Source organism: Lissotriton helveticus, chromosome 9 (assembly GCF_964261635.1).
Source record: "Lissotriton helveticus chromosome 9, aLisHel1.1, whole genome shotgun sequence".
NCBI classification, from domain to species: Eukaryota; Metazoa; Chordata; class Amphibia; order Caudata; family Salamandridae; genus Lissotriton; species Lissotriton helveticus.
The window spans coordinates 637,059,529-637,087,121 of NC_136070.1; the positions used below are offsets into that span (position 1 = coordinate 637,059,529).

At 42.3% G+C, this 27,593-nt stretch overlaps 1 protein-coding gene across 6 annotated transcripts in view; it reads left to right on the top strand.

Moving 5' to 3' along the window:
• LOC144782893 (uncharacterized) overlaps nucleotides 1-27,593 on the top strand; it is an 853,036-nt gene that overhangs the window by 428,758 nt on the left and 396,685 nt on the right. For 5 of the 6 annotated variants that reach the window (XR_013601298.1, XM_078662148.1, XM_078662146.1 and 2 more), the window contains 2 exons: nucleotides 7,042-7,215; nucleotides 20,150-20,215. Coding sequence is in view for 5 of the 6 variants with exons in the window: in XM_078662148.1 (XP_078518274.1) it covers nucleotides 7,042-7,215; nucleotides 20,150-20,215 (240 nt within the window). In the remaining variant the exon portion in view is untranslated. The remainder of the gene's footprint in view (nucleotides 1-7,041; nucleotides 7,216-20,149; nucleotides 20,216-27,593) is intronic. The other variant, XM_078662149.1, reaches the window with a different exon arrangement.

Genomic DNA, 27,593 nt, shown 5'->3' on the forward strand with positions numbered 1-27,593 from the left:
AACTCAGACGCACGCCACAACTGCATGTTGGTTGCACATCTTGTCACCATTTGCAGTATGTCACAACGATAAGACGCATTACTGAATTTGCATATGTCATTCTTGTATCACCAGCCCTGAAGAGTCGTGTTGACTCAACTGTACACGACGAAACACGTGTCGGCTTTGTATGACATTCCTCAAGTCTGGAGAGAATAAACCATCTTCTTGCTGTGACCAAGAACACACTAAAGAATCTGCTTCTGTTTCCTTGAATACTCACCAGTCATTGTACTGTTTATGTGATACCGTATTGTAGTTGCGAGAGCAAAACTGTATATACCTGTTTAGTCCTTTGACTTTTTTAGACGGTTAAGGGTGTTTTTCCGCCTGCTCTTCACGCACTACACACTAACCTGTCACTCCACACTCTGTAACGTATTAACTGAGGCAGTGCGCCCGAGAGATCTGAAATTCTAAAAACCCCTTTCAAGTTTTTCTCAAAGTTGGCAGATTGGGTGCCTCCACGTTACATTTTGCACTACCAGACCCTAATTGTGTTCGCATATCTGTCCACCACACCATGGACAGAGACAAAGCAGCGGCAGATCTCTTTGAGAACCTGGCCAGAGGCATGCCCACACACCAGGCATCAGCCACGGTAGGTCCTGCACGTATAGAGGGTTTAAGAGACAAGTTCCTTAAACTTGAAAAACTAAAGAAACAGGAAAACTCCCGTTGGTGGGATGGAGCAACCCTGAAACACTATTTGAAACTCAAACTAGTTCCCAGAGGACTACGGTCCAATATCTTCCCGACCTATGATGACCTAGACCGGGATCTCATGATCAAATGGGAAGACTCATTGAATCAGAATTCTATTACATTAATGGATATTCTCATTGAGAGTGCTGATCGGAAGACCGCCTTACTACAATCAGAAATCTCTGTTGTAGAACAAGAGATTAAAGACTTGAATAAACCTGAGGCCACCGTGAAGAATTACACCCTACTGGATGAGATTCTTCTTAAACATCAATCCGAAATCCAGAGCAGAAAGGCACGTCAAATCAAAAGGGATGAGGCAGACTACAAAAATGGCAGAATCTACACTTTTGATCGCAAATATGATTCCCTGATTCCTAAACCGAAGGCAGGCTCACAGACTGGCAGATCTACCACCACCAATTCCGCCAATTCCAGCACCACCTCTCTGAGTTCTACTGGACTCAGCGACATAGAGAACGAGATTCTAGCCAACGCAGAACCTAATAATTCAACCTTTTTTTTAGAGATGCAACGAGTAAGGAGAGGCAACAGGACACAGCCACCAAGGGCCGCTGTAGACCCAAACCCCACAGGGGGAAACGCAGGGACAAGCGAGGAATATCGCAGGAAACTAAGGTCAGGAACACAGAGGAACTAACTATACCAGTTGACACAGTACAAGTCATTAACCTTTCCTCACTTCCATTGACACCAGACATGATATCCTTACTCAGTAGAGGCTTGAACTTTAATCCTTATGCCACCGGGGACATATGTCAAACCAAAATTGATGTTTTTAAGTTCATACGTAATCTTAAACTTAAGAAACATTTTGCTGGATCACAAGATATGCAGAAACAGCCTAGACACATTCCTAATGTTTTTGACAATGTACCTTTGACCATTAAAGATGTGCAATCCACACACCTGCTTCTTTCTTTGACAGACAGGGAAGACAGTCCACTTGAAATGGAAAGGCTCCTTGAGGAGCTTGATGTCGAAACCGATTACAGTATAACGAGTGGCCTAAAGAGTAGATCCAAATGGACTCCCACACTGGCGGGGGGTAATAATATTGACAAATTCCACAGACACGTACTTGAGGATCTCAACAGCACCAACATCAGAAACCTGAACACCAAATTCAAATATAGAGACAACCTGACCAAGGGGGAACGGTTAGCACTCTCTACTCTTAGCGACAACCCCAACATTATCATCAGGGAAGCGGACAAAGGGGGTAACGTGGTGGTCATGGATCTGACTGACTACAACAGTGAGGTCCTTGGCCAACTAAGTGACGACTCTTGCTATGAGCCAGTCAACCATAACCCGATGGGTCCACTAACAATACTACTTAATGGACACCTACTGAACTGGAAACAATCTGGTCTTCTGGATGACAATGAATACATGTACCTCAAAGTCTTCAGACCTACGTATCCTTGGCTATATACTTTACCCAAAGTCCACAAGAATTTACCGTTTCCACCAGGCAGACCGATAGTATCGGGGATTGGGGGCCCCACCGAAAGAATCGCAGAATATGTGGATCTTTTCTTGGGACCTCTAGTCAAGAACCTTCCGTCTTTTATACAAGACTCGAAACACATATTAAACATCATGTCAGACATAGAGTGGCAACAAGATACCAGACTGGTAACCTTGGATGTGGTGTCCCTGTACACCAGCATCAATCCTGAACTAGGCATCAATGCTATTACCAAACTTCTTTCTAACAGACCGGCTTCACTATGGGCACATACCAACATGCTGCTACACATGATGAAGATTATCTTAGAGAACAACTTTTTCATTTTTGATCGGAATTGGTACAGACAGAAGAAGGGAGTAGCCATGGGCTCGAAATTTTCACCCTCCTTCGCCAATCTCTTTATGGGGGCCTTGGAAGCTGACTTAATCTGGGGCACCAAAGGTAAACCATATATCGACTCCATAGTCTATTGGGGGCGATACATTGACGACTGTTTTCTCTTGTGGTCAGGATCTGAGGAACTTCTTCTTTCCTTCTTTGAGTATCTGAATAACAATTTGTGGGAAATCAGCTTCACTATGCGCCACAGCCTTACCAATATGGAATTCTTAGATCTAGAATTTTATGTGAAGGATAACCAATTGCATTCTAAACTATTCAGGAAACCCACCTCCTGTAACTCTTTACTCCATGCTTCCAGCTTTCACCCTGAGCACCAGTTACGATCCATCCCATATGGAGAATTCTTAAGAGCAAAACGTAACTGTAGTGAAGCAACTGAATTCGACAACTGCATTACAAACATGAAAAACAGGTTTTACGTGAGAGGTTACTCGAGCTCATCCCTCCAAAAGGCAGAACGAAAAACCAGAGTCATCCCTAGACCAGACTGTCTGAAGACACGTACGGAGGTTGAGTCCTCCAGTCAACAAATCAGACTCATCACAGAATTCAATGCACTCAACTACTACATCAAAAAGAGTTTCAATAAACATTGGAAAATCCTAACAGATGATCCTGTACTTAAAGAATTTCTTCCAAGCAGACCATCCATCACATACAGAAAGGGCTTCACCCTGAGAAACAAATTGAGCCCAACAGTTCCCCACAACACAACAGTGCGGGACTGGTTGTCCACACGAGGTCTTGGCTTCCACAAATGTGGGTTTTGCTCCATGTGCATCTGGGGTAAACATGGCACTAAAACGTTTACAGGCCCTGATGGAGCTATCTACAAAATCAAACATAACATCACTTGTCTGACCAAATTCGTAGTATACATTATAGAATGCCATTGTGGCAAGTTCTATGTAGGCAGCACCATCAGGACTTTCAAGGAAAGAATTTCGGAACACATAAGAGCTATTCAGAAGAGAGACCCCAAATACCCGGTAGCATTACATGTAGCGGAATGTCAACCTCTGGAAGATGATATCAAAGTACGTGTTTTCGGGATAGACATGATTCCCCTCGATATCAGAGGGGGCAACCGCGAACTGAAGCTCAGACGTAGGGAGGCCACATGGATCATGCGTTTACAATGCGTGGAACATGGGCTCAACTACGATCCTGAGCTTCAATTCTTCTTGGGCGACTAATCAGCCGTCCTGGGGACCCTTCTTTTACAAAGACTAACTGAATCTTTGCTGTATGATCAGCTAGGAACTCACAGTGTTAAACACAGACACCGCTAGATATGCTCACAATGCTCTAGGAAGATAATTAGTTTACCGACTGTCTGTACTGTGTTGACACATGATTTCATGAGATACTGTACCATGTAATGTTTTGACCCATACTATGATCTAATGTTGTTAAATAACCATACTATGTAAGAACCTAGACCATAAATGTTTTTTGAATCATAAAAAAATGAAAAGCTCACTAATAAGTGGTGATAGTGGGGCACCTTCACTCTAGGGGCCATCAGAACTTTCATTCAGCTCACCTCACAGCACAACTAGCCACTGACCATGCGTCAACATAATTGCTGATATTACTCAATTTTCGATCATCACCTCGTTTAGGTACTGCGATCGGAATCTTTACGCCCATATAGTCATTTTTGACGCGCCCCCCACTATAGACCTTTTACTGTTTACTGTTTCGCTTTCACCACTTTATCCTTGGTGAGAAGAACTATTTCTCAGCCAATATACATCTCCTTGTACTTTTTTCCTTTCGAAGATGGCGTCGATTTCTAGTCCTCCCACACCCCGACATCTTCTACATCCACGAGTCCTAACTAGCAACCCCTGCGACCAGTTTACCCATACTTTCCAGACATGCATTTTGTGCTGGTTCATATACTGTGGGTTCCTTTCTTTAAACTATTTTCTTCTCGTCCTGATGAGACGATAATATCTCAGAACTGGATATATCGCCATACACTTTTTCCTTTCAAAGATGGCGCATCTTTTTCTCGCCACCGATCACTTTGACATCTTTGATGTCTATTATTTTTACAAAGCGACCCCTCCCATTTGGTCCCGCGTCCGTACCCGTGAGACGACGCCCGGGAACCACAGGAGGAGGGATACCGTAATACGGGTAAGCGAGAATGAAAGACACTGTACAAGTCATTTTTCTTCCTTTAGAAATGTACGTTTTAAAGCCCACAGAACTGGGCTTTCTTAGAGCTAACACGTGCGCTTACTTTTCCTTTATCCCTTACAGCGCACCGCCACTTAAGAAACGCACCCGTTTCTAGCGAGCCTTTTATCAGATGGATCCCCTCCCGGTTACCGCCTGACACACACCAGTAGTCAGGTATTCCGTTAGTTTAAGCCTCTTTAGGCTCATCGTCAACACGAGATGTAATGTCTTTTAAAGCACTGTGTCACACCGCGCTTTAGCCGTTTGAACCAATGTGACTTTTTTTCCTTTCTTTTTGTTGCCTTGTCTCAAATAGAGTATCTAAATTCGAAGATATCTCGCAATCAAGAAGGCAGATTACTAAGACATAAGTGCCTTTTACGTGATCATTTTTATGGAACATATCGTTTCTAATTAGTCACATATGGATTAACCAGTGGTAAGAATACCGCATCCGCTGTCCGCCATCTATTATACTGAATAGATGCCATCCCCCTTTGGAATGCTTTCCTAATGATCCTTTTTGTGTTTTCTCCTTTAGTCTCTCTCCTATATAACCATACAGCACATGAATATAAGTCCAGACCTAATGTCAATTATTACGATTGAATCGAGCCCTAAGGTAATTAATCCATCATGTAGAGAGAGATTTCTTTGCGCCGTAACTTAATTTTTGTTTGCTTTTATATATTACAGATAACACCCTTTCCAAACCACATCACGTTACCGTTATAGTCCATCACCAACATCCCCACACAATAGTTCACTATTATAATTTTCTATTGGATGCTTCACCACCGCACGAACCTTCGGAGTGCAAGATCACCGTGTATGTGTTAAGTGTGACCACACACCCAAGCGTTATGTCACAGGACCTCACGTCTGTGCACCGCCACCCTAGGGTCACCACCCACATCCTTGGGGTGGCACACTTCCCAGATTTTCAGCGTCATCACCATACACGACCACCATGTGCGAACTCAGACGCACGCCACAACTGCATGTTGGTTGCACATCTTGTCACCATTTGCAGTATGTCACAACGATAAGACGCATTACTGAATTTGCATATGTCATTCTTGTATCACCAGCCCTGAAGAGTCGTGTTGACTCAACTGTACACGACGAAACACGTGTCGGCTTTGTATGACATTCCTCAAGTCTGGAGAGAATAAACCATCTTCTTGCTGTGACCAAGAACACACTAAAGAATCTGCTTCTGTTTCCTTGAATACTCACCAGTCATTGTACTGTTTATGTGATACCGTATTGTAGTTGCGAGAGCAAAACTGTATAAACTCATGTAAAGCGCTCTGATACCTCCGGGTCTAGTAGCGCTATGTAAAACTTTTCAAATAAATAGATAAAATAAATTGTCTTGGCACGGCCGACTGCACAGACCGCGCTCTTGTTCAGGAGGTGCTGCCTCGTGTATAGCCTGCGTTGAGTACCAGTGGACATGTAGTTGATGAAACAGAAGAGGGCGGGGCGAGTATCCAGGGACATAAACATGCTACCTAGATTTTATCCTCTTTGCTGCTCAACAGTAGGGTTGTATGATCTTACAACGAACTCCGTTGTAACGCATGCCTTTACCACGCATGCGTTACAACGGAATACTATTTTCACGCTTTTCCTTCTCCACGTTTTTTCCGTGGTGACGTCATAAATGAAAAAAAAAACGGCCGTTTCCTTCCCCTGCGCCGCCGATTTCCTGCACATCTCCTCTAAAGGTTAGTGGTTTATTTTTGGGGGGGCAAGCCCCCCCAAACCCCCTTTTTTAATTTTTACCCTTTACCACACATGCCTTTACTACGTACATCGTAGTAAAAGTATGCGTGGTAAAAGCTGTCGTTGTAACCACGCATGCGTTGTAATGCATGCGTGGTTATGGTTTTCGTTGAAACGGCCTCGTTGTAATGGCCGTTTCCCCAACAGTAGCATGGTTCCTTTAAGTTTCTTTCTTTTCGGTGGTTCACTCAATGGATATATGAGAATGTGACTCTTTTATGTACGCCATGTTGTATGCTGTGCATATACTTACAATGGCTCCCTGTGCTTCATGTTGGCTGTTGTGAACCGAAATAAGAAATCTAATAAAGTTTGTTTATAAAAAAAACACATTCACACCTGTGCTATCTACCAATTTTACGAATGCAGCACCTTATCACTATGCTTCATCTCTTGTGTTTGTTCACCCACAGGTGCAATCTATTTATATGACTGCAACTTGGAACACCGCATACCCATATACCTTCTTGTTAATGGGCCTGTTAACATACTTATCGTCTTAATCGGATATTTCCTTGGCCCACATTTGATGGTTTATACGCTCATGAGGATGCTCGTTGCTTTCTCATTCGGCTGGTTAATCGCAGGTAATTTCTTTTCGCTACGGCTTTATGCGGTGAGTTGGAAAACTGTATGACGAGTGAGCACAAGAAGGTGGCTATACATCGAGCAATATTTGAAAGTGGGAGATGCATAACATGAGCACATGAGCTCCTCACTATAGTTGCTGAGCATTAAGTGCATTTTTGTAGAAGGCAGGTGGGCAGTGAATGTGAGCATCAATTGTCTTTTTATGTTGGTGGTTAAACAAGGTCATTACGGACGTTGTGTCCTTTCCAGAACCTTTCACCTACAAATCATAGTGTTCACGTGTGTTAGCCTATGTAGGTCAGTGAAAGCCAAACAAGGCTTTGGTATCCTTTGTGCATCACGTTATCACACGAAAGCACTGGACTGGAATCAGTGCCCGTAATGACCTGGAGAGAACTGGTCACCAATGCATACCTGCAAGATAGAATGTACCCATACTATGTAGACACTTGAATACCGGGGTCATTAACGTGAAGGCTACAAGATGATGGATGAACAGGAAATGTTAGTCACAAGATTTTGCACTGCTGTGAAATAATTAAAAAACAGAGAAGCAATAGGTGTGGTATATTAGTGGCTAAGGTAAAACGTTCGTCACTGAAACACAAATAAAAATATTTTTTCGTGCTTAAATAATAAACTTGTTAATTAGAACCACTTGGAAATAGTGGTAACCTCAGTGATTTCGATTTTTTTCTTTGTGTAGCTGAAAAAAACAAAGGTTCAAGTGAGGGTATAAGTAGGTCTTCTAATAATAAACAATTACCCTGTAAAAAGCAAAATAAAACACTGAAACATGCCAATCATACATAACTTACCTACTTATGACTTGCACTGCTATAGATTTCAGATGGCATCAATGATGCAATATGTGATGTACTTCATAGCGATTCAAGTTATATGTAGGTCAGTTACGTATAACTGGTGAATTTCTGTTGTTCTTTTGCTTTTTTGAAGGATAGTTTTTTTATTATTAGTAGATCTACTTATAACTCCACTTTGACCTTTGTTTTTTTCAGTGAATTTCTAAGGTTTTTTTTATGTCAGTAAAAATGTTCCTACCTTAGTTACGTGAAACTCTACTTTAACCTTTGGTTCATTGGATGACTTTCTATGTATTTTTAAATGAATAGTGTGATTACAATATGTCTGTGCCCACCCCCAAGACTACCACTGCCTGTGGCCAGCCTTATGCCCAACCCCCATGGTCAGCCAACCTTCCGTGTGCAGACAGCACCCTAAAGACCCCAACTCCATATTAACTTTTTTTTTAAAACAATTTGATGGTCCCATAGTACTCCAGTGGGAACACAGGAGGGCCACTACGCTGGCTTTTTGCAGGAGTATTGCAAGTCCGCGATGAACCCAAAAAATATTTTTATTCAGTTTGGCCCGCCCCCTACAAAAATAAAGGGGTCGGGATATCCCTTCCCTGCCTATTTGGTTTTTCAAATAATTTTTCAATTGTAAAAGTGGCTACAGCATTACTTTTCATGTTGTAGCTAGCCAATCAAAGTTCTTGGTCCTGCCGCCAATGGCATAAGCGACATTATACCTTTTTAGAAATCACTTTTGCTATGAGAGATATTTCTGGCTTCTACGAGTTTAAGTAGATCAAAGAAACTAAGAAATTAGTCAACGTTTCAGTGAGAGACCAATATGACATCTGATAAACTTCTTAATAATGCTGGATTTTTTAAAATTAATATCTTCACTATGAGTAACTTCTTCATTCGTCTTGGGATTGACTATCAAGTGTTACAAGTTGTTTTAGCTCCTATTTTGGAATACCATACAAGGAGTTGGCCTGCCTCCTGACCTCTTATAATTTCTGTTGAAAGGACTTTTTCTTGCATATTTCATACCGCCATAAAAAGTCCCTAAGGTTCTGACTTGCTTCGGACATAATTTTTTCATCTTCTGTTGCACCTTGCTTGGCAAGTTGTTTTACTGCAGAGTCAACAGCCTTTTGCAATCCCCATACCTTTCCTCAAACTTTCTTTATATACCCTCAACTTATAAACAATCACATATCCCCTAAACCTTGCCTTGGCGATCCACGCTGAAAAAAATTATGCTGAATTAGGGAGGATTTGAAAAAAATCATTACTTAATGATCTAGTTTCTTGTTTCAAGGTCTGGTCTAAAAGAAGTAGTTTATTGAATCGTCATCTGAGTTTAGGCCTAGTATAAACATCTATCTCTATTACCAACGAAAGTATTGTATGATCTGAAAAGAAGTTGGCCTAAAAACAAGTTGCTCTTTTTCTCAAAAACAAGAAAGGTAAAAAAGTATATGCAGCTATTAACCTCCTCGATCTAGGTGTTGCCTTCGACACTGTGGATCATTCTACGCTCATTCAGAGTGTCAAATGTCGGCCTTAAGGTTGGAGCACTTGAATGGCTCTCCTCTTTTCTGAAGGGCCAAACCTTTCAGGTTTTAGATCCGACTCACTATTCAACAAATCTTTCCCTCAATTGTGGGGTCCCTGAGGGATCTTACATGAGCCCTACACTTTTTAATTAGTACATGCTCCCCCTAGCTGACATTGTGCAATCGTATGGACTCTCACTGGTTTCCTATGCTGATGACACCTAGTTGGTTATGTCTATTTCCCTATACCATATCTCAAACCATCTATCCCTAACGCCATGCCTTTGAGAAGTAGCCAACTGGATGGCTGGCTGCAAACTAAAACTCAACGAGGACAAGACGGAAGTCATGTTGTGGGGCAAAAGCTCCTGGAGCAGTGTCCAGATGCCCATTCCAGACTGTCCAAGCAAGCCACTGACCCCCATAGGCCTAATAAAGCGCCTGGGTGTATGGCTAGACTATGGACTCACAATGGAACACCAAGTCAAGACAAGCTTCTTTGGCATTCTGAGATTATTGACTAAAAGTCTTTAACTCCTCCCTTTTACAGATAGAAGAGTGATTGTTCAGGCCCTGGTGCTGGCACGCCTAGACTATAGGAATACCTCGGTTCTCCGTGCTATGTGGTCAAAAGACTGCAGATTGTGCAGAACGCGGCCGTTTGACTTCATACAGGCACTTCTAAATGTCAGTAACCTGCTAAGGCCCTCAAGCATCTCCACTGGCTTCCGGGGGTGAACTGGATCCAGTTTAAGTCCCTAAGCATCCTCTATAGGGCAATAAACAGTAGAGGTCCTCAGTTGCTACGGTAAGTAGCCTCTCTGTATGTGTCCAGCAGGTCTCTGAGATCAGCATCTGCCCACCTACTCAAGGTTCCTAGGATTAGGAGATTGCGCTGGCGAGACCCCTCCAAGTCTATTCTGCCGTCAAAGCTTTGGAACTCCCTCCCCCTCAAACTTTGTCCTTTGGAGCAGGAACTCCCCTTCCGCAAAGCTTTAAAGACCTGGCTATTCAGGGAGCAATCTCATTCCTGGGCTATTCTACGATAACTGGGAAAGCGCTGGGTGGCCCACAGGCAGCCATTCACTATACAATATACCAAGAATATCTATTCTCCACAGATCAATCAAGGCATAATTTTGCTGAAAGTGGAGCCATAGTGCTGCAGTTTTAGGTTTTTCCACTCACCGCTGCCCCCAAAGAGGCAATAATAGTGTGGGAAAAATATCTAGGGATAACTAATTTCAGATTACATGATTTTAAGTGTGCTTCCTGTAAAAAGATCACATTAAATTCAGAAAAAAATCACATTAAATCCAGGGAAGACATGGCTTGCCAGTTCGGGCTGGACTGTTCCCATGAGGCACAGGGTCAAGACTGATTTGCATATAGCTGTGTCTGAACTGGGGTGGCGAAGTGAGCTAAAGAACGAGGATGGATTCAACCCAGATCTGTGACTTGGTGTGAGTGTCTGAAAAGGTTCAGTGCTCCGTCCATCATGTCCTTGTGTTTGCGATATCCTACAATTTGCCATTTTCTTATGAAGAAATGCCTTACTAGGGGGTACATGAAGCTGGTATGGACATCAGGCGAGAAAACAGAAATGTGTAGGTAGACATTTCTGCAAATAAAGATAGAAGTATCCATGGCCCTGGCTACCGAATAGAGGGTGCCCAGTCCAAATATTATTATATGGAGTGCAGAATTCTGACCATCCTGGATCACCTCTTAGAAGTGTGCCCTCATCTCCTCTGGTACGTGAGGCACAACTACTTGAGCAATATCCAATAGGGCATGGGTGTAGTGTTCTAGGAAGCAAGTTGCATTGAGGGACTTAAATACCATGTTTCAAGCATAAAAAGGCTTTTTTGCTTAGGCCTTCAGGTGCTTAGACTCTATGTCTGAGTGACCTGTTGTGAAGGTCCAAGCTGACGGTTCGGATGAGCATGATGTCTGGATAACCAGGCTTTTAGGCGTGGGATGGCAATAGATAAATGGAGGATCTCCCAGGGCAGGGCAATAGCATTGTGCCACAAGTCAGTTGACCACTGTGGTGGAGATTGGTCTCTCCCAGGCCACCAGGACTGAGTCCAGCAGAGCCTAATTTAAAGGCAGTAAACACTTCTGGCTAGAGGAACTTGTTATGGATTTTATTGTTAACTTCCACTGTAGGGAGCTGCAGCGCTGGGACCACAGTTGACCTCTTTACTACTAAACGGAAGAACATCACTTCCAACGTGGGGGCCCAGCTGGTTTGTCCATTTCCATCTATGGAGAGATATCTAGCCCACTTTCAGAACACATGCCCACAAATTCTTGCCCCTGGTCATTGCCATAATTGCCGCTCAGGTGTATTAAATCAATCCAATCCAAATAGGTCATGAATCCTATTTCGGTACTCTTTTTCTCCAACAGTCTTTGAGTTTCGCTGTACAACTTGTTCAGGGGCGCAACTTCAGGGAGAAGGAGCAGAGGTGGAGGTGGCAGCAGGGTTAGTGAAGATGGGGCAACGGGATGCGGCGTGAAGTATCTGAGAGCAACATTAAAGGTTAGACGAGTCAGCGTAGGTCCAGAAAGGGAGGAGCCAAATGGCATTAACAGGGAGACCATTCGGCGTCGATGTCCTGGCAAAGATAGAGTACATGGTATTAACCGCATGCGGCTAGCGGGTTTTCCCGCTGGACGCTGAAAATTCTAAAAACCCGCGTTACGTGACAAAGCCAGCTCGTCATGCGCGTAGCGCAGGTAACGCCCATGACGAGCTGGCTTTGTCATCCGCATCGAAGGGGTTAAGAAATGCTGCCGAATCACAACGGGGAGCAGGAAAGGCCGGTGTTGGAATTGCCAGGAGAAACGCCCTGACGCCGATGGAGGCAAGATGTTTGAGGATGCTTCTGGTGGAGGTTGAAACAGTTCCTGTATCAGGTCCAGTGGAGTCACTGTAGCGGGGCTAGTCGAAGAAGGGTCAATTGGTTCTGTTATGTATCATTATAGGACCCTATTGTAATTTTCCTGATTCATGCCCTTATATAGGTAGAAATCACCATATCCTTATATTGGCATAGAAATCATAACCGGTAAACAGTCAAAATATCGACTACAAAATATCGAATGGACATAATATCGAGTTTAAAATATAGAATGGACAAAATATCGAATGGACAGAATATAGACATCAAAAATATTGTTTTTAAGGTAAGTAATGTAATATAGAATGTTAAAAATATAGATAGTTAAAATATCGAAGTATATAATATAGGTTATTAAAATTATCGAATTTTTAATATCTAATTTTTTATAGTGTTTTTTATGTTATTATATGTGTGAAAAGTGTGTATTTATGTTATAATTTATTTTAATTAATGATTTCTGTATTTTTAATTTTTGCGTAATTTATTTCTGTAGCGGGTTGTGGGTGTATAGGGGAATAGGGTGGGAAGTAATTTAATTATAATTAATTAAATATGTAAATGTATTTATTGGTATTCCTTTTTAATTATTTGTTAATTAATTTATATTTGGTAATTAATAAATTTTTAATTGGCAATTAATTTTAATTAATTGATTAATTGCTAATTATGTTAATTTTACTAATTTATTTTCTGTAGCGGGTTGTGGGTTTATAGGGGAATTGGGTGGGAAGTAATTTATTTATAATTAATTAAATATGTAAAATTATTTATTGGTATTTATTTAGAATTAATTGTTAATTAATTTTTTATGGGTAATTAAATTTGAAATGCCAATTAATTTTATTTAATTGATTAATTGCTAATTATGTTAATTTTACTAATTTATGTTCTGTAGTGGGTTGTGGGTTTATAGGGGAATAGGGTGGAAAGTAATTTATTTATAATTAATTAAATAAATAATTGTAATTGTATTTAATTTGAATTAATTGTTATTTAATTTTTAAATGTTAAATTATTAATTGTTAATTTGTAATTAATTTGTAATAATAGGTAAATAATTGTGATAATTAATTTTAAATTTGTAATTTTAATTGATTAATTATTATATTAAATTAAATTGGTAATTACTTGTAATTAATTTTTTAGAGATATTAATTAATATTTATTGAAATAATATATGAAGTATTTAATTTCCCTACTGTTGCACTCTCTGGAGTGGGAATAGTAATTGTAACCCCTACGCCATCCAACGCTTTCCCTACTGTTGCACTCTTTGGAGTGGGAATAGTAATTTTTACCTCTACGCTATCCAACGTTTTCCCTACTGTTGCACTCACTGGAGTGGTAATAGTAATTTTTACCCCTACGCTATCCAACGCTTTCCCCACTGTTGCACCCACTGGAGTGGGAATAGTAATTTTTACCTCTACGCTATCCACCGCTTTCCCTACTGTTGCACTCACTGGAGTGGGAATAGTAATTTTTACCCCTACGCTAACCAACGTTTTCCTCACTGTTGCACCCACTGGAATGGGAATAGTAATTTTTACCTCTACGCTATCCAACGCTTTCCCTACTGTTGCACTCACTGAAGTGGGAATAGTAATTTTTACCCCTACGCTATCCGACGCTTTCCCTACTGTTGCACTCTTTGGAGTGGGAATAGTAATTTTAACCCCTACGCTATCCAACGCTTTCCCTACTGTTGCACTTTTTGGAGTGGGAATAGTAATTTTTACCCCTACGCTATCCACCGCTTTCCCTACTGTTGCACTCTTTGGAGTTGGAATAGTAATTTTTACCCCTACGCTATCCAACGCTTTCCCTACTGTTGCACCCACTGGAGTGGGAATAGTAATTTTTACCCCTACGCTATCCAACGCTTTCCCTACTGTTGCACTCACTGGAGTGGGAATAGTAATTTTTACCCCTACGCTATCCACTGCTTTCCCTACTGTTGCACTCTTTGGAGTGGGAATAGTAATTTTAACCCCTACGCTATCCAACGCTTTCCCTACTGTTGCACTATTTGGAGTGGGAATACTAATTTTTACCCCTACGCTATCCAACGCTTTCCCTACTGTTGCACCCACTGGAGTGGGAATACTAATTTTTATCCCTACGCTATCCAGCGCTTTCCCTACTGTTGCACCCACTGTAGTGGGAATAGTAATTTTAACCCCTACGCTATCCAACGCTTTCCCTACTGTTGCACTATTTGGAGAGGGAATAGTAATTTTTACCCCTACACTATCCAACGCTTTCCCTACTGTTGCACTCTTTGGAGTGGGAATAGTAATTTTTACCTCTTTGCTATCCAACGCTTTCCCTACTGTTGCACTCACTGGAGTGAGGATAGTAATTTTTACCCCTACGCTATCCAACGCTTTCCCCACTGTTGCACCCACTGGAGTCGGAATAGTAATTTTTACCTCTACGCTATCCACTGCTTTCCCTACTGTTGCACTCTTTGGAGTGGGAATAGTAATTTTAACCCCTACGCTATCCAACGCTTTCCCTACTGTTGCACTATTTGGAGTGGGAATACTAATTTTTACCCCTACGCTATCCAACGCTTTCCCTACTGTTGCACCCACTGGAGTGGGAATAGTAATTTTTATCCCTACGCTATCCAACGCTTTCCCTACTGTTGCACCCACTGGAGTGGGAATAGTAATTTTAACCCCTACGCTATCCAACGCTTTCCCTACTGTTGCACTATTTGGAGTGGGAATAGTAATTTTTACCCCTACACTATCCAACGCTTTCCCTACTGTTGCACACTTTGGAGTGAGAATAGTAATTTTTACCCCTACGCTATCCAACGCTTTCCCCATTTACCCCTACGCTATCCACTGCTTTCCCTACTGTTGCACTCTTTGGAGTGGGAATAGTAATTTTAACCCCTACGCTATCCAACGCTTTCCCTACTGTTGCACTATTTGGAGTGGGAATACTAATTTTTACCCCTACGCTATCCAACGCTTTCCCTACTGTTGCACCCACTGGAGTGGGAATACTAATTTTTATCCCTACGCTATCCAGCGCTTTCCCTACTGTTGCACCCACTGTAGTGGGAATAGTAATTTTAACCCCTACGCTATCCAACGCTTTCCCTACTGTTGCACTATTTGGAGTGGGAATAGTAATTTTTACCCCTACACTATCCAACGCTTTCCCTACTGTTGCACTCTTTGGAGTGGGAATAGTAATTTTTACCTCTTTGCTATCCAACGCTTTCCCTACTGTTGCACTCACTGGAGTGAGGATAGTAATTTTTACCCCTACGCTATCCAACGCTTTCCCCACTGTTGCACCCACTGGAGTCGGAATAGTAATTTTTACCTCTACGCTATCCACTGCTTTCCCTACTGTTGCACTCTTTGGAGTGGGAATAGTAATTTTAACCCCTACGCTATCCAACGCTTTCCCTACTGTTGCACTATTTGGAGTGGGAATACTAATTTTTACCCCTACGCTATCCAACGCTTTCCCTACTGTTGCACCCACTGGAGTGGGAATAGTAATTTTTATCCCTACGCTATCCAACGCTTTCCCTACTGTTGCACCCACTGGAGTGGGAATAGTAATTTTAACCCCTACGCTATCCAACGCTTTCCCTACTGTTGCACTATTTGGAGTGGGAATAGTAATTTTTACCCCTACACTATCCAACGCTTTCCCTACTGTTGCACACTTTGGAGTGAGAATAGTAATTTTTACCCCTACGCTATCCAACGCTTTCCCCACTGTTGCACCCACTGGAGTGGGAATATTAATTTTTACCTCTACGCTATCCAACGCTTTCCCTACTGTTGCACTCTCTGGAGTGGGAATAGTATTTTTTACACTTCTGCTATCGTTCGGTAATAATATTGGATATTATTTAATTATATTATGTTACTATATATATATGTTTTAACAAATATGATTGTAATTTTTTTTGATAACTTTCATTAATTATTTAATTATTATAAGTTAATTTAAGTATTTTTAAGTATATTTTAGTAACTAATTTTTAATATTAATTTAATTTAACATTGTTATTTTTCGAAACTATATTTTTGTAAACGATATTTTTAACTCGATATTTTTGTACTTACCGGTTTGTAGATACAAACTCGATGTTCTGTCTGTCGATATTTTGTCATCAATATTTTTGCTAGTCGATATTCTGTCCCTCGATATTATGTCAGTGATCCATCATAACCATATTTAGGCATAGCTCATGCAGTCCAAATACGGCAGGGCTACTTCACTAGTTCTCAAAATCTACAACGATTTCTTGGAAAACTCGGCTTCAGCAGCTAGGGACTTTCCCTTGCTCGAGAACTGACTTGTCCAAGAACTCATGGAGTTTTCAAAGAACTAAGACTGTTTGATGACGTTACTATGTCCACCTTTACGTCAAACTCTGCAACTTCAAGGTATAAATATGCCCACACTTGCCTTAGCAAACACCCGGTGGTTTGGAGCAGTTCGACTATCTACTGGCCCGATGCATCCTGCTTCAGCAAGTGCCGAAGGAAGCCGACCCTCCAGCAAACGCACTGAGAGAGACACTGTCTTTTCTCCTGCCGAATAATCCAGCTCCAGTGTTTCCAAGTTACCCTTGTGGGTTGTTGGGAAATCGAGTCCCGAGACTGACCTTCTCCATTCTAAACTAAGGTACGGAGCTGATTAGACCCTAAGAGAAATCTTGGACAGATTCTTGGCGCAAAGAATACTACATTTATGCTACACCTCACTTACTTCTTCCCTCGTACTAAGCTAAGGTTAAGTACATCGGGGTAGGCGTATTTTAGAAGCACCAGTTGAGTACATTTAGCCTCTGTTATTTATGTATGTATTTAACTATGGTTTAGGAACCATACAATGCTCTTACAGTATTATTTTATCCTACTCTTTATACTGTATGCATTATATTTTACAACCAGTTTTATGATTGTAGCAGTTCATTTCTTATGCTTGAGAAAGAAGACTGTTCAATAAATCCTTTTATTGAAAACGCCCGTCTATCTATTTCTCTGCAACTCTAGTGAAACGAAGTATGCACGATTGACTGAGTGAAATAGCTATCTATTGTTCCCACGACTCTGAAGATCAGTTTTATCTTGGGGGAAACAGAGTTGTCATGTTTATTCGGTTGTCAGCAACTAATCCCTTCTTGTGAATTCGAGAACATTTCTAGTGAACTCTGAGCTAGCTGGCACTCACAATGAAGTCTAAGTCGACCTCAGTCCTACGTCTTAACTATAGGATATAGTATTCCAAAGCCCAGAGCCTATTGGGAATATAGGTACTACACTACAGTTCAATGGCAACCAACTCCGGTTCCAAGGACGAAAAGCATGTGAGTGTCAAAGGGCATTGAAGTGAGTTACCTTTAGAATGTTTCTTAAGCTTTTTTGTGCTTTCTTCTCTTATTACCTGAGGAGTATGACAATGGCAACTTGGAGGGAGGACTAGAGCGGCGTTGACTGTGCTTCTTGTCCCTAGCAATGACGAATTTCGCTTCACGCTACTTGCTGGGGTTTAGGTGCATGGTCTGGCAGGAGTCCCGGTATTGGAAGTCATGGTCCAAACAGAGGCACCTGAGGTGGATGAAATGGGGATCTGTAATGGACACCTGTCCTTCACAGTACCAACAAGGTTTGAATCACGATCTCTTGAGAAGAGATATGGTACTGCACTAGTTAGAACAAAACATTTTGTCGTTGAGGAAAACTCACAACTCCCTGAACCGGTGGTCAGAGGGATCCGAGCGGTTTACTAAATCTAGCGTGAACGCACATTCTCCCTTTCGACAGATGACATAGCATACCCTAAAAAACTTGCTGATTAGAACATAGAGCAGCTCCAAATTTGGTCTCTTTTGCAGTAATTCCATCCGGGATATAATCCTCCACCCCCGGGTCTTTGAAAGGCATCACCTTCTGGTGTTTCCACAGGGTCTGCTGCGATGTCTGACGTCACCCACTTGTGCATCCACTTGCCCAATGCTGTGTGTCTCCAGCGGGCCGGCTGTCAAATCCCCGAGTCAGCAGAATATTGCACTTCCATTTCCGGTGCTTTGCAGCAGTTTTAAGATGGTCTTAGAATTTCTTGTTGCTCAAATGGGTGTAGTTTCTGTTATTTAAATGTTTCCCTCGTCTTCATTGCTTGATTTTGCTCACGAGAAAGTGTCACTCATAGTCATTGAAATGTCATTCAAAATGACACTAAAATTATGAAAATGTGAAACACAGCAATCTGAAACCTTGGCAGCTTTGCTTCTGGCATTCATTCGACTTACCACATGCCTTCTGTCTGCCTCTACTTCCTCTCTTATCCACATTCCTTTTCATCCTTAAAGTATGTATTCACTTGGTCTATATGAAGCAGACTAATTAGCAATTGGAAGCATCTGCACCGGTCTCGGTATTTTTGAATAACCTTTGCTTTTTCTTGTGTCCTTAAAGTGGTATTGTATGCTCTCTAGTAGAGATAGGTCTGGACCTCATTTGCACTAAAAACATGATTTTGAATACTGTGATGTAAGAAAAACTCAATGTATGCTGCAATTCGATAATTCAATCATTTACAATACACAAAAAACAATTCAGAGATTTTCTTTTTTTTTTTTTAACTCCCACTGCAGTCTCAAACCCATGAAAGTGCAGAGATGTCTATCGAAAGCCTCAAGTGCCAACATTCTGCTCTCTCTCTGCTTCGAAGCACATGCCGCAAACAATGCGTAATATCTGGCTAAACTAAATTAGCCTTAAAAAAATATACTTTTTTTGTTTATGTAGAGAAATATTTTATCTAATGCCATGGTACATAATTATGTAAACAGGAATTTATCATTCCAAAAATGTTTCTTCTTCCATCATTCTAGTCTTGAACCCGGATGAGTTCCTTATTGTGTCCCTATATCTTTGCAATTGTGCTACAACTCATCTTATATGCATATCCTAAAAGTTAAACTCAGATTATTATCCTGCTTCCATATACTTATGTGCCTCTGGATATTTTGGAGCAACTGGCAAATCAAATGAACTAGATTTGTGGAGTATTATTCCCTCTAATTTCATGGTAATGATCAGGTGCCGCAGGGCTAAATTTCGTATATAGCTGTGTATCCTGTACTAGAGTTCATCTCTTCTACAAGAGTGTTTACAGGTCTTGGTCTATGTTAAGTCCATACTGTACCGTCTGCTATTTATTAATCCAAAATGTTTCTCTTGCCCGCATCTTTTTTTCTAAGTCACCTCCTCTCTTATCTAGTGTGGCAAGCTCTAATCTGATCAAATAAATTCCTTTCATTTCCGATATTTTGTGTGCATCTCGAAAGTGTATGGCCATGGGATACTTGTTATCACAATTCTAAATTGCCCTTATGTGTTCCATCGATCTGGTTTTTAATTTTCTCACAGTGGAGCCTATATACAATTTGCCACAAATGCAAATCATTGCATATATGCAACTGCATGTATTATAGTTGATAAATGAAGCACTATTATACTGTGCTCGACTTTTGCTATCTGAAATCGGTTTGGTATGATCTGCTACATATTTACAACAGACACATTTACTGCATCTGTATGAGCCTTTAAGGAAGAGTAGTGAGCAATTTATCTTCCACTTTGTCTCCTTTTGCAGCGTCACTAGGACCCAGAAGTCTTCTGAGCGTAGATGCCTTTCCATATACTATTACTGGCTTCAAAGGTAGAATTTCTTTGATATCTGTGTCCAGACTAAGGATACCTCAATACTTGTTTAAACTGTAGCATACTTTTTTGTTACCCTCACGTGGTAATGAATCTCAAAGTTCTACTCTCAGTGGTTTTATTTTGAATTCCGTCTATAAGAAGTTCATCCCTTGATATGTTTTGTACTTTCCGTTTGCTTTGTTTATAACTTGTGTCATATCCTTGTCTCATGAATCTTTCAGAAATGTATTTTGTCTCTTCTCAAATTCAAGTAGATTACTGCAGTTTCGCTATGCGCAAAATAATTCCCCAAATGAGATGTTATCTATGTGTCTGCTCAGGTGACGTGAATCTGCATGTAGTATTGAATTGACAGATGTTGATTTTTTGTAAAGTCTGGATTCAAGCTTCCCTTCTGTTATATATATTTCTAGTTCTGAAACACAAATTAAAATTCTGTTGTAGTCGAGTCTCAATGTGATGTACCTGCTATTATATAGAAATTTGTTTACGTGTTTCAATGATCTTTTACTTCCTTTCCAAATTTGAAAAAAAATATAGCCTGTTTAGCAACCCCAATCATATCAGATTCACTTCTATATTGTCCCTCCAGATCCAGGCATGCTCCCTCTCATACAAGCCCATGAACAGGTTCGCAAAAGAGGAACTAACCTAGATCCCATTGCAGTACCTTGCCTCTTGTGATAGAGGCCATTTCTATGCAGGAAAATATTGTTATTAAGAACTATATCCTCTCGATCTAGAACAGGTGTCTCCAACCATTCGATCGGGAGCCAGAAGTAGCTCACAGAAACCTTCGAAGTAGCTCCCACCCTTGAGTTAATTATTAACTGAGAACTGCCACAAATAAGTGTTGGGTTTTCCTTTCAAAGTTAAGGAAAGGCTATGTTTATTTTACATTTTTATCATACTGCAGATAGCAGAGTGTGATAATGAGCAGTTCTCCACTCAGACTTATGACCCATGTGGGTCACCGAGGTTCAGAACTGAAGCACTGAGGTATTTAACTCTAAAAAGTTGTTCTCAACTCAATGAGAACACAATGATATTTCTGAATGCTTTTTAATGAGAAAAAATTGAAATGAAGTGCTAATTAATGGTTAAATTAACTCTTCATTTCAATGTTCTCCTTTTTCAAAATGTCACATTTACAAACAGCAGGCATCTTGCTTCCAGTGACTGGTAGATACAGTGTCATATTTACAACTGAAAAAACTGTTATTTTCTTTTAAATAGGTAAAATTGTAAGTGAATAAAAATGTTTCTATAAAAAATTATCTTAATGTTTTTCCTGTCTTTAATGTAGGAAGCTGGCTCTCTATATAATGCAATAAAAAGAAGTACACTGTACTGTGCAGAGAGTACAGTGGGTCCCCATTTGTATACAGAGGTAAAAGTGGATACTACTAACACTCTATTTGTGGTGGTGTGGGGGAGCAGTTAGGCTTATCAGAGGGGAGTGCTAAGCATTTGTTGTATTCACAGAGGCAATAAATGAGGCACACACTCAAGAATAAATCCGTGACCAATTTGCAAAAATAACACAGATTTTTATATAATGGTCAAGACCAGGAATTTCGTTCACAGGTAAGTACTTTTTAGTTATGAATTTCTGAAGTTTAGAAAATAGCTCACTATTGTGCGCAATTATGCACAATAAAAAGGCTATGGACAAAAGCAAAAAATGCTTATAAAATCATACTCCCGGTTCTACAGTTTCACCTTCGAGGTTTAGGGTAGCAGCAGGCCAAGGTCCAATATTCCACCAGAAGATAGATAGGAGCGTCCCGGATTCAACTGGGAGCAGGGTGCGGAGGTCATTGGTAGCTGATGCACTTCGAAGAAGGGGGCCACCCCAAAATAGGCTGCACAAGGGGACTTACAGTAAGTCTGGCGACCCCAAGTGAAGGATCTGGTTACAAGGGCCTCAGGACCATGGGAGCTCAGCTGGTCCGTCTGTACCCATGCCAGGTGGGTTGGGTGAAGAGCAGATAAGTCAGCCAGGCTCTGTGCGTCAAGATGGTCTTCGCAGTCAGGGGCAGGCAGGTTGCTGGGATGATTTCTGGACATCTGAGTCACTCACAAACTGGACCTCAGGGGTATCAATGTCCTTCAATGGGAGCTTGCTTCATGGGCAGTTGGAGTCCGGATTGGATTCTTCATCTTGGTGTACATTTTAGGTGATCCGGTGCCTCGGGTATTGCTACGTCATGGTGCCAGTAGATCCTGGTGTCCTCTCACTTGGTGGGGGGCAGATCTAGCCCTCTGAAGCTGGTGCACCTCATCTTGCTTGGGTGCTGCGTCAGAGTTGCTGGGGAGCAGCAGGTCGGTAGACCGGACTCTGCAGGTTTGGTGCCTTCGGACTGCAGAGGAGTAGTTCCACTACTCCAAGGGAGTTATTTTGTGAAGGGCTGAAGGTGCTCCAGGGTTTTTGGAGGCCTGACAGTAGCAGGACGAGACAGCACACCATGATGGTCGCGTCCTTGATGCAGCAGGCTGGATTTCATACCCAGAATATTCTGCAGCAAGTACCCTGTTCTTGGGTCAGCAGCTCTTCTTTGTCAGTTGTCTTCTTAGGTCAGTCAAATCTAAAATTCAGGGTCATGGGTTGCCACCTAAATGCAAACTTTAGGGGCTTTTACAAGGGGAGATCGGTAGTAGCTAATGGGGTACCTACTTTTAAGGTGTCTACACCCTCTATGTGAGCACTTCCTTTGGGGAGTGGGCACAACCCTGACCCTAATTTGCTAAGTACCTCTCAAAACAAGAAGGAGGAAAATGAAAAGTGGGCTCCACAACACCTGCCCCACCTTAGGGGTCGTGCTGGCTGAATGTGGATCCACCTCCTAATTTAATTAATTTTCCCGCCTGTCCTCCCCCCAAATGTGGAGCAGGACAGGGGTTGACATCCTCCACTATCTGGAGATGACTTGGTTGCATTTCAAAGGCAGCATCAGATTTTACGCTTCCAGCCTTGGGAAGCCTTTCTGGTCTAGAGGAGGAGATGTGAAGTACCTCTGCCTATAGCAGGCTTTGCTCCTGGCCTCTGAGTGTGCAGGCTCTCAACCCATGAGGTCAGACGTGTCTGTTGGTGGAAGGCTGGCTAAGACTAGACAGAGACCACACCAGCTTCTGCTAGGTTTTCAGAAGAAACTCTACTGTGTCTTGTGTTCATTTTTCAATAAATCCAACACTGGGACCAGACAAGATGTTTGTTACCAAACATGCCTGGGTACAGTGAAGCATTCATGGTGCTGGGGAACGCATAATGACGGGTGTCCAGCCCATGTACTCTCTATGGCTTCCCTGTGCACTTACAATATACAAGAATGGACTTAGATATTGTAGAGCAGGTGTCTCTACCAGTCGATCGCGAGCCACCAGTAGCTTATAGAGTAGCTCTCAGCTTTGAGTACATTTTTAATTAAGAACTGCAATAAATAGGTGTTGGGTTTTCCTTTTAATGTTAAGGAAAGGCTATGTTTATTTTACATTGCTATCAGGCTGCAGATAGCAGAGTCTGATAATGAGTGGTGCTCCACTCAGATTTAAGACCCACATGGGTCACAGAGGTTCAGGACTGAAGCACTGAGGTATTTCAATCAATCAATCAGAAAAACTTTATTCGGTTTTTGTTTGAAAAACCATAAAAGTTACACAAATACAAATACGTAAAAACAGTTAAGTGATAATACATAATTTTAAAAGATATCCTGTACAGCAAGCTGAATTAGCTAATTAAATAAATAAATATGCCTAAGTAAACAAATTGTACACATCCATACAGATCCTAGATTTCACAGAAACTTTTAAAAACCCTACTATAATGAAAATACAGTCCTCTTTCAGCAGCTGAAGATACACAAGAGCCGGACAAACCTGTCTAAAATTCATTCTTTTTAAAATAGGAACCGGAAAGTGCTTACGGGGAATTTTATAATTTTATTATTTCATATAGTCTGCATAAAAACAGGAAGTGCAGCAGATCCTGCGGAGACTGTCCGTCGCAGCCGCAGGGAGCTAGCACTTGACCTATGTCAAAACCCTTAGGTCTGGTGAGCAAGAGGTGGAAGAGGTTCTTCCAAAACCTGGTTAACAAAAACTTCTCATGTGTTGACAGAGGCCCCATAAGATAAGGTTCCGTCATCTGAGTTGTCTTAAGCATTAAATACATCCGAACACTAGGTTTCAGCCCCTCCTCAGCTCCCCTGTCCGTTTTCTTTAAAGTCAAAAAGGCTATCTTACTTAATTCCACATCCTTCTTGGTGATGACATCAGGTTTGGAAAATAGATCACCCTGCCCTATCCCTTCAAAACTTCTTTTAATATATCTAAGCTAGGGGATACGGGCCGAGTTTTCAAGGGGCATACTTTAAACAGAAGATCAGTGGTCTCAAAGCAAGCGCATCACTTAGATAGGGGACCCCTAGTTTCCTGTGGATCGCTAAATTAGAAGTTCCACGCGGCACACATAATAAGCGTTTCAAAAAGTCATTCTCTGCTACCTGGAGGGAATCTACAGCAGTATGTCCCCAGATTTCATTACCATAGGTAGCTATGGCCAAGCTTTTGGCTTGATAAACTTGCAGCATAGCACTGAGGTATTTCAATCAAAAAAACCACACACAAACACTCCAGGAACATACACAGAACCACATCAGAAACAGACATACCCAGTCAGCCAAACTTCGGAAAGGCAATGGGAGCACAGACACAACAGGAGTGCACAACCTCATCACAAAGGAGCAAAACACACACAACATACCACAAATCACACAAGACGAGCACCAGCACAGAACAACACTGCCACATGAAACCAACCACAGATGCACATGAAATAAAAAATGAACAAGCACCACAGGACATCAGGGGATGCACATCAGGTAATGCCAAGGCCAGATACACACAGCACTGTATGCACAACAAGCAGTGTGTGCACAACAAGCAGGACAGCCACATACAGACATGACTGACACAACTCAACACACACACCACAAATCAGCACAGCACAAACACAACAGCACGCCCAGGAAGTGAAGCAATACCACAGCCAACACAACAACAAAAGATGCACCACTCTGGGGCACGAAAGCAGAACCATTTTGACCAGAGCACTGGGCAGCACACACAGCTGAAGTGCACATGAGCAATCCTCACTGATTAATAGCACAAGCACACCACACCTAAACCATTGGGGCAATGTCCAGAGTTGAACATTTGCCCTGGCCCAAGAACTGCACCACAAAGCACAGTGTCACAAATGAAGTGATGGGGAGGCACACACACATGTAAACCAAGTGGACATCTGACATCAAAGTGAACTCACTTGCTTGTCAGTAGTAGACATGGAAGGGGTGTACCATACACAAAAAGAGGGTGTGCAGACCCACAATGGGTAGCCATAACCGGCACACATAGGGGATAGCATCACACCACACACACCATGCCACCCAGGAGGAGAAAAGGCACCATGTGCATGCAATGCATGAGAAACACAACCACAATGGCAGTGTGGAGCAGCAGGGCAACACAGTCCACACAAACCCACTCAAGGCACATTGATGATCAAACAAACACAACACTGATGTGCAAGTCACACACTTTGCACACTCATAAGTGACCAAAACAACAAGGAGGAGTCAAACAGAACAGCACGGACACACCAGCACACTGCACAGTGCACAACAGACAACTCACATATGTACATACCACCATATCCACAGGGCACAACAATACAAACAACAGGCACATAACTCCTGGGTGAAACATGTGTGTCTTTCACAATCCAGGGGCACACACACACACATCCACACCCAGTACAAAGTCACACCCTTCACACTGCACACCTCTTTACTACCCAATAGCACACATCTCATGTAGGCCATGGGACCAGGACTAAGGGCCAACACAGGATGGCCATACACATACACAGCTGGGCACACATAAAGGAATAACACACATACATCATGACAGTGCCCAGCCTGCATGCAAAACTGTGCACAGCATCACACCCTGTGCTGACAGTGTACCCCAACATGACATGTGAACAATGTACCCAACAATAGCAAACCACTAAAAGAGAACTGCATGACAGGTAAAAGAGCCATCACAGATAACGCTAGTATCGGTGTCTGAATGGCCTGAAGACCCTGTCACCCCTGTATAAAAATGTGATGCAGGCAAAGATCTTGGCAATGTTGAAGTGACACATTGAGCATGGGGCACAGGCAACCAAAGGCACACACCAAAATAACTTTAATCAGCAAGGACACTGACAAGACAGACAACAGGAGTAACTGTCTTTATTCACATATTGCACAGATGTGACACTCGAACAACCATAGACAAGAGCAAGGCACAAAATGCTGATCATATGCAAGATAATCTGCACAGGCAAACTCCAAGCAGGAAGGCCAGTGTCCAGAGCAGGTGGCACAGCAAGTACATGAGAGGCTGCACAGGTGAGAGTCCAACACAGCAGAGCAACAAGGCCAGTGTCCTGGGCAGGCGGCACAGCAAGTACATGAGAGGCTGCACAGGTAAGAGTCCAACACAGCAGAGCAACAGGGCCAGTGTCCAGGGCAGGTGGTGCAGCAAGTACATGAGAGGCTGCACAGGTGAGAGTCCAACACAGCAGAGCAACAGGGCCAGTGTCCATGGCACAGGGGAGTGTTCAACACAGCAGAGCAATAGGGTCAGTGTCCATGGCACAGGGGAGAGTCCATCACAGCAGAGCAACAGGGCCAGTGTCCAGGGCAGGTGGCACAGCAAGTACATGAGAGGCTGCACAGGTGGGAGTCCAACACAGCAGAGCAACAGGGCCAGTGTCCAGGGCAGGCGGCACAGCAAGTACATGAGAAGCTGCACAGGCAAGGCCAGAATAGCAGTGAATGACAAATCCAGTGGGCATGGCAAAGTGCAGAGTAAGGACATGAGAAGCTGCAATGGCAAGGCCAGAACAGCAGTGAATGACAAGGCCAGTGGGCATGGCAAAGTGCACAGTCAGGACATGAGAAGCTGCACAGTGAGTGTGTTTGACCGTACCCTTCCATGGCCAGCAACACACCCAGGTTGTAAAAAATGGGCAGGACTAGCACACCTGTATGAGAGACAGGTGTATGAGGGGGACTAACACTCACTCTTGGCTGTCAGGCGGACTTGGAGCTGGCTGTGTGTCAGGGACAGCAGGACCACTTGACTGGGGAGACAGAGGCCCAGGTGATGTAGGCCTATCAGTGGCTTGGCAAGCTGGAGGGCTTTTTGGAACAGGTGGCGTAGTTGCACGTGGAGGTGGAGACATGCAGACCTGTGACACAGTGTGGATGGGAGAGGTTGGAGGGGTGCCTTTCCACTTCTTGGGAATGCAAAATGGC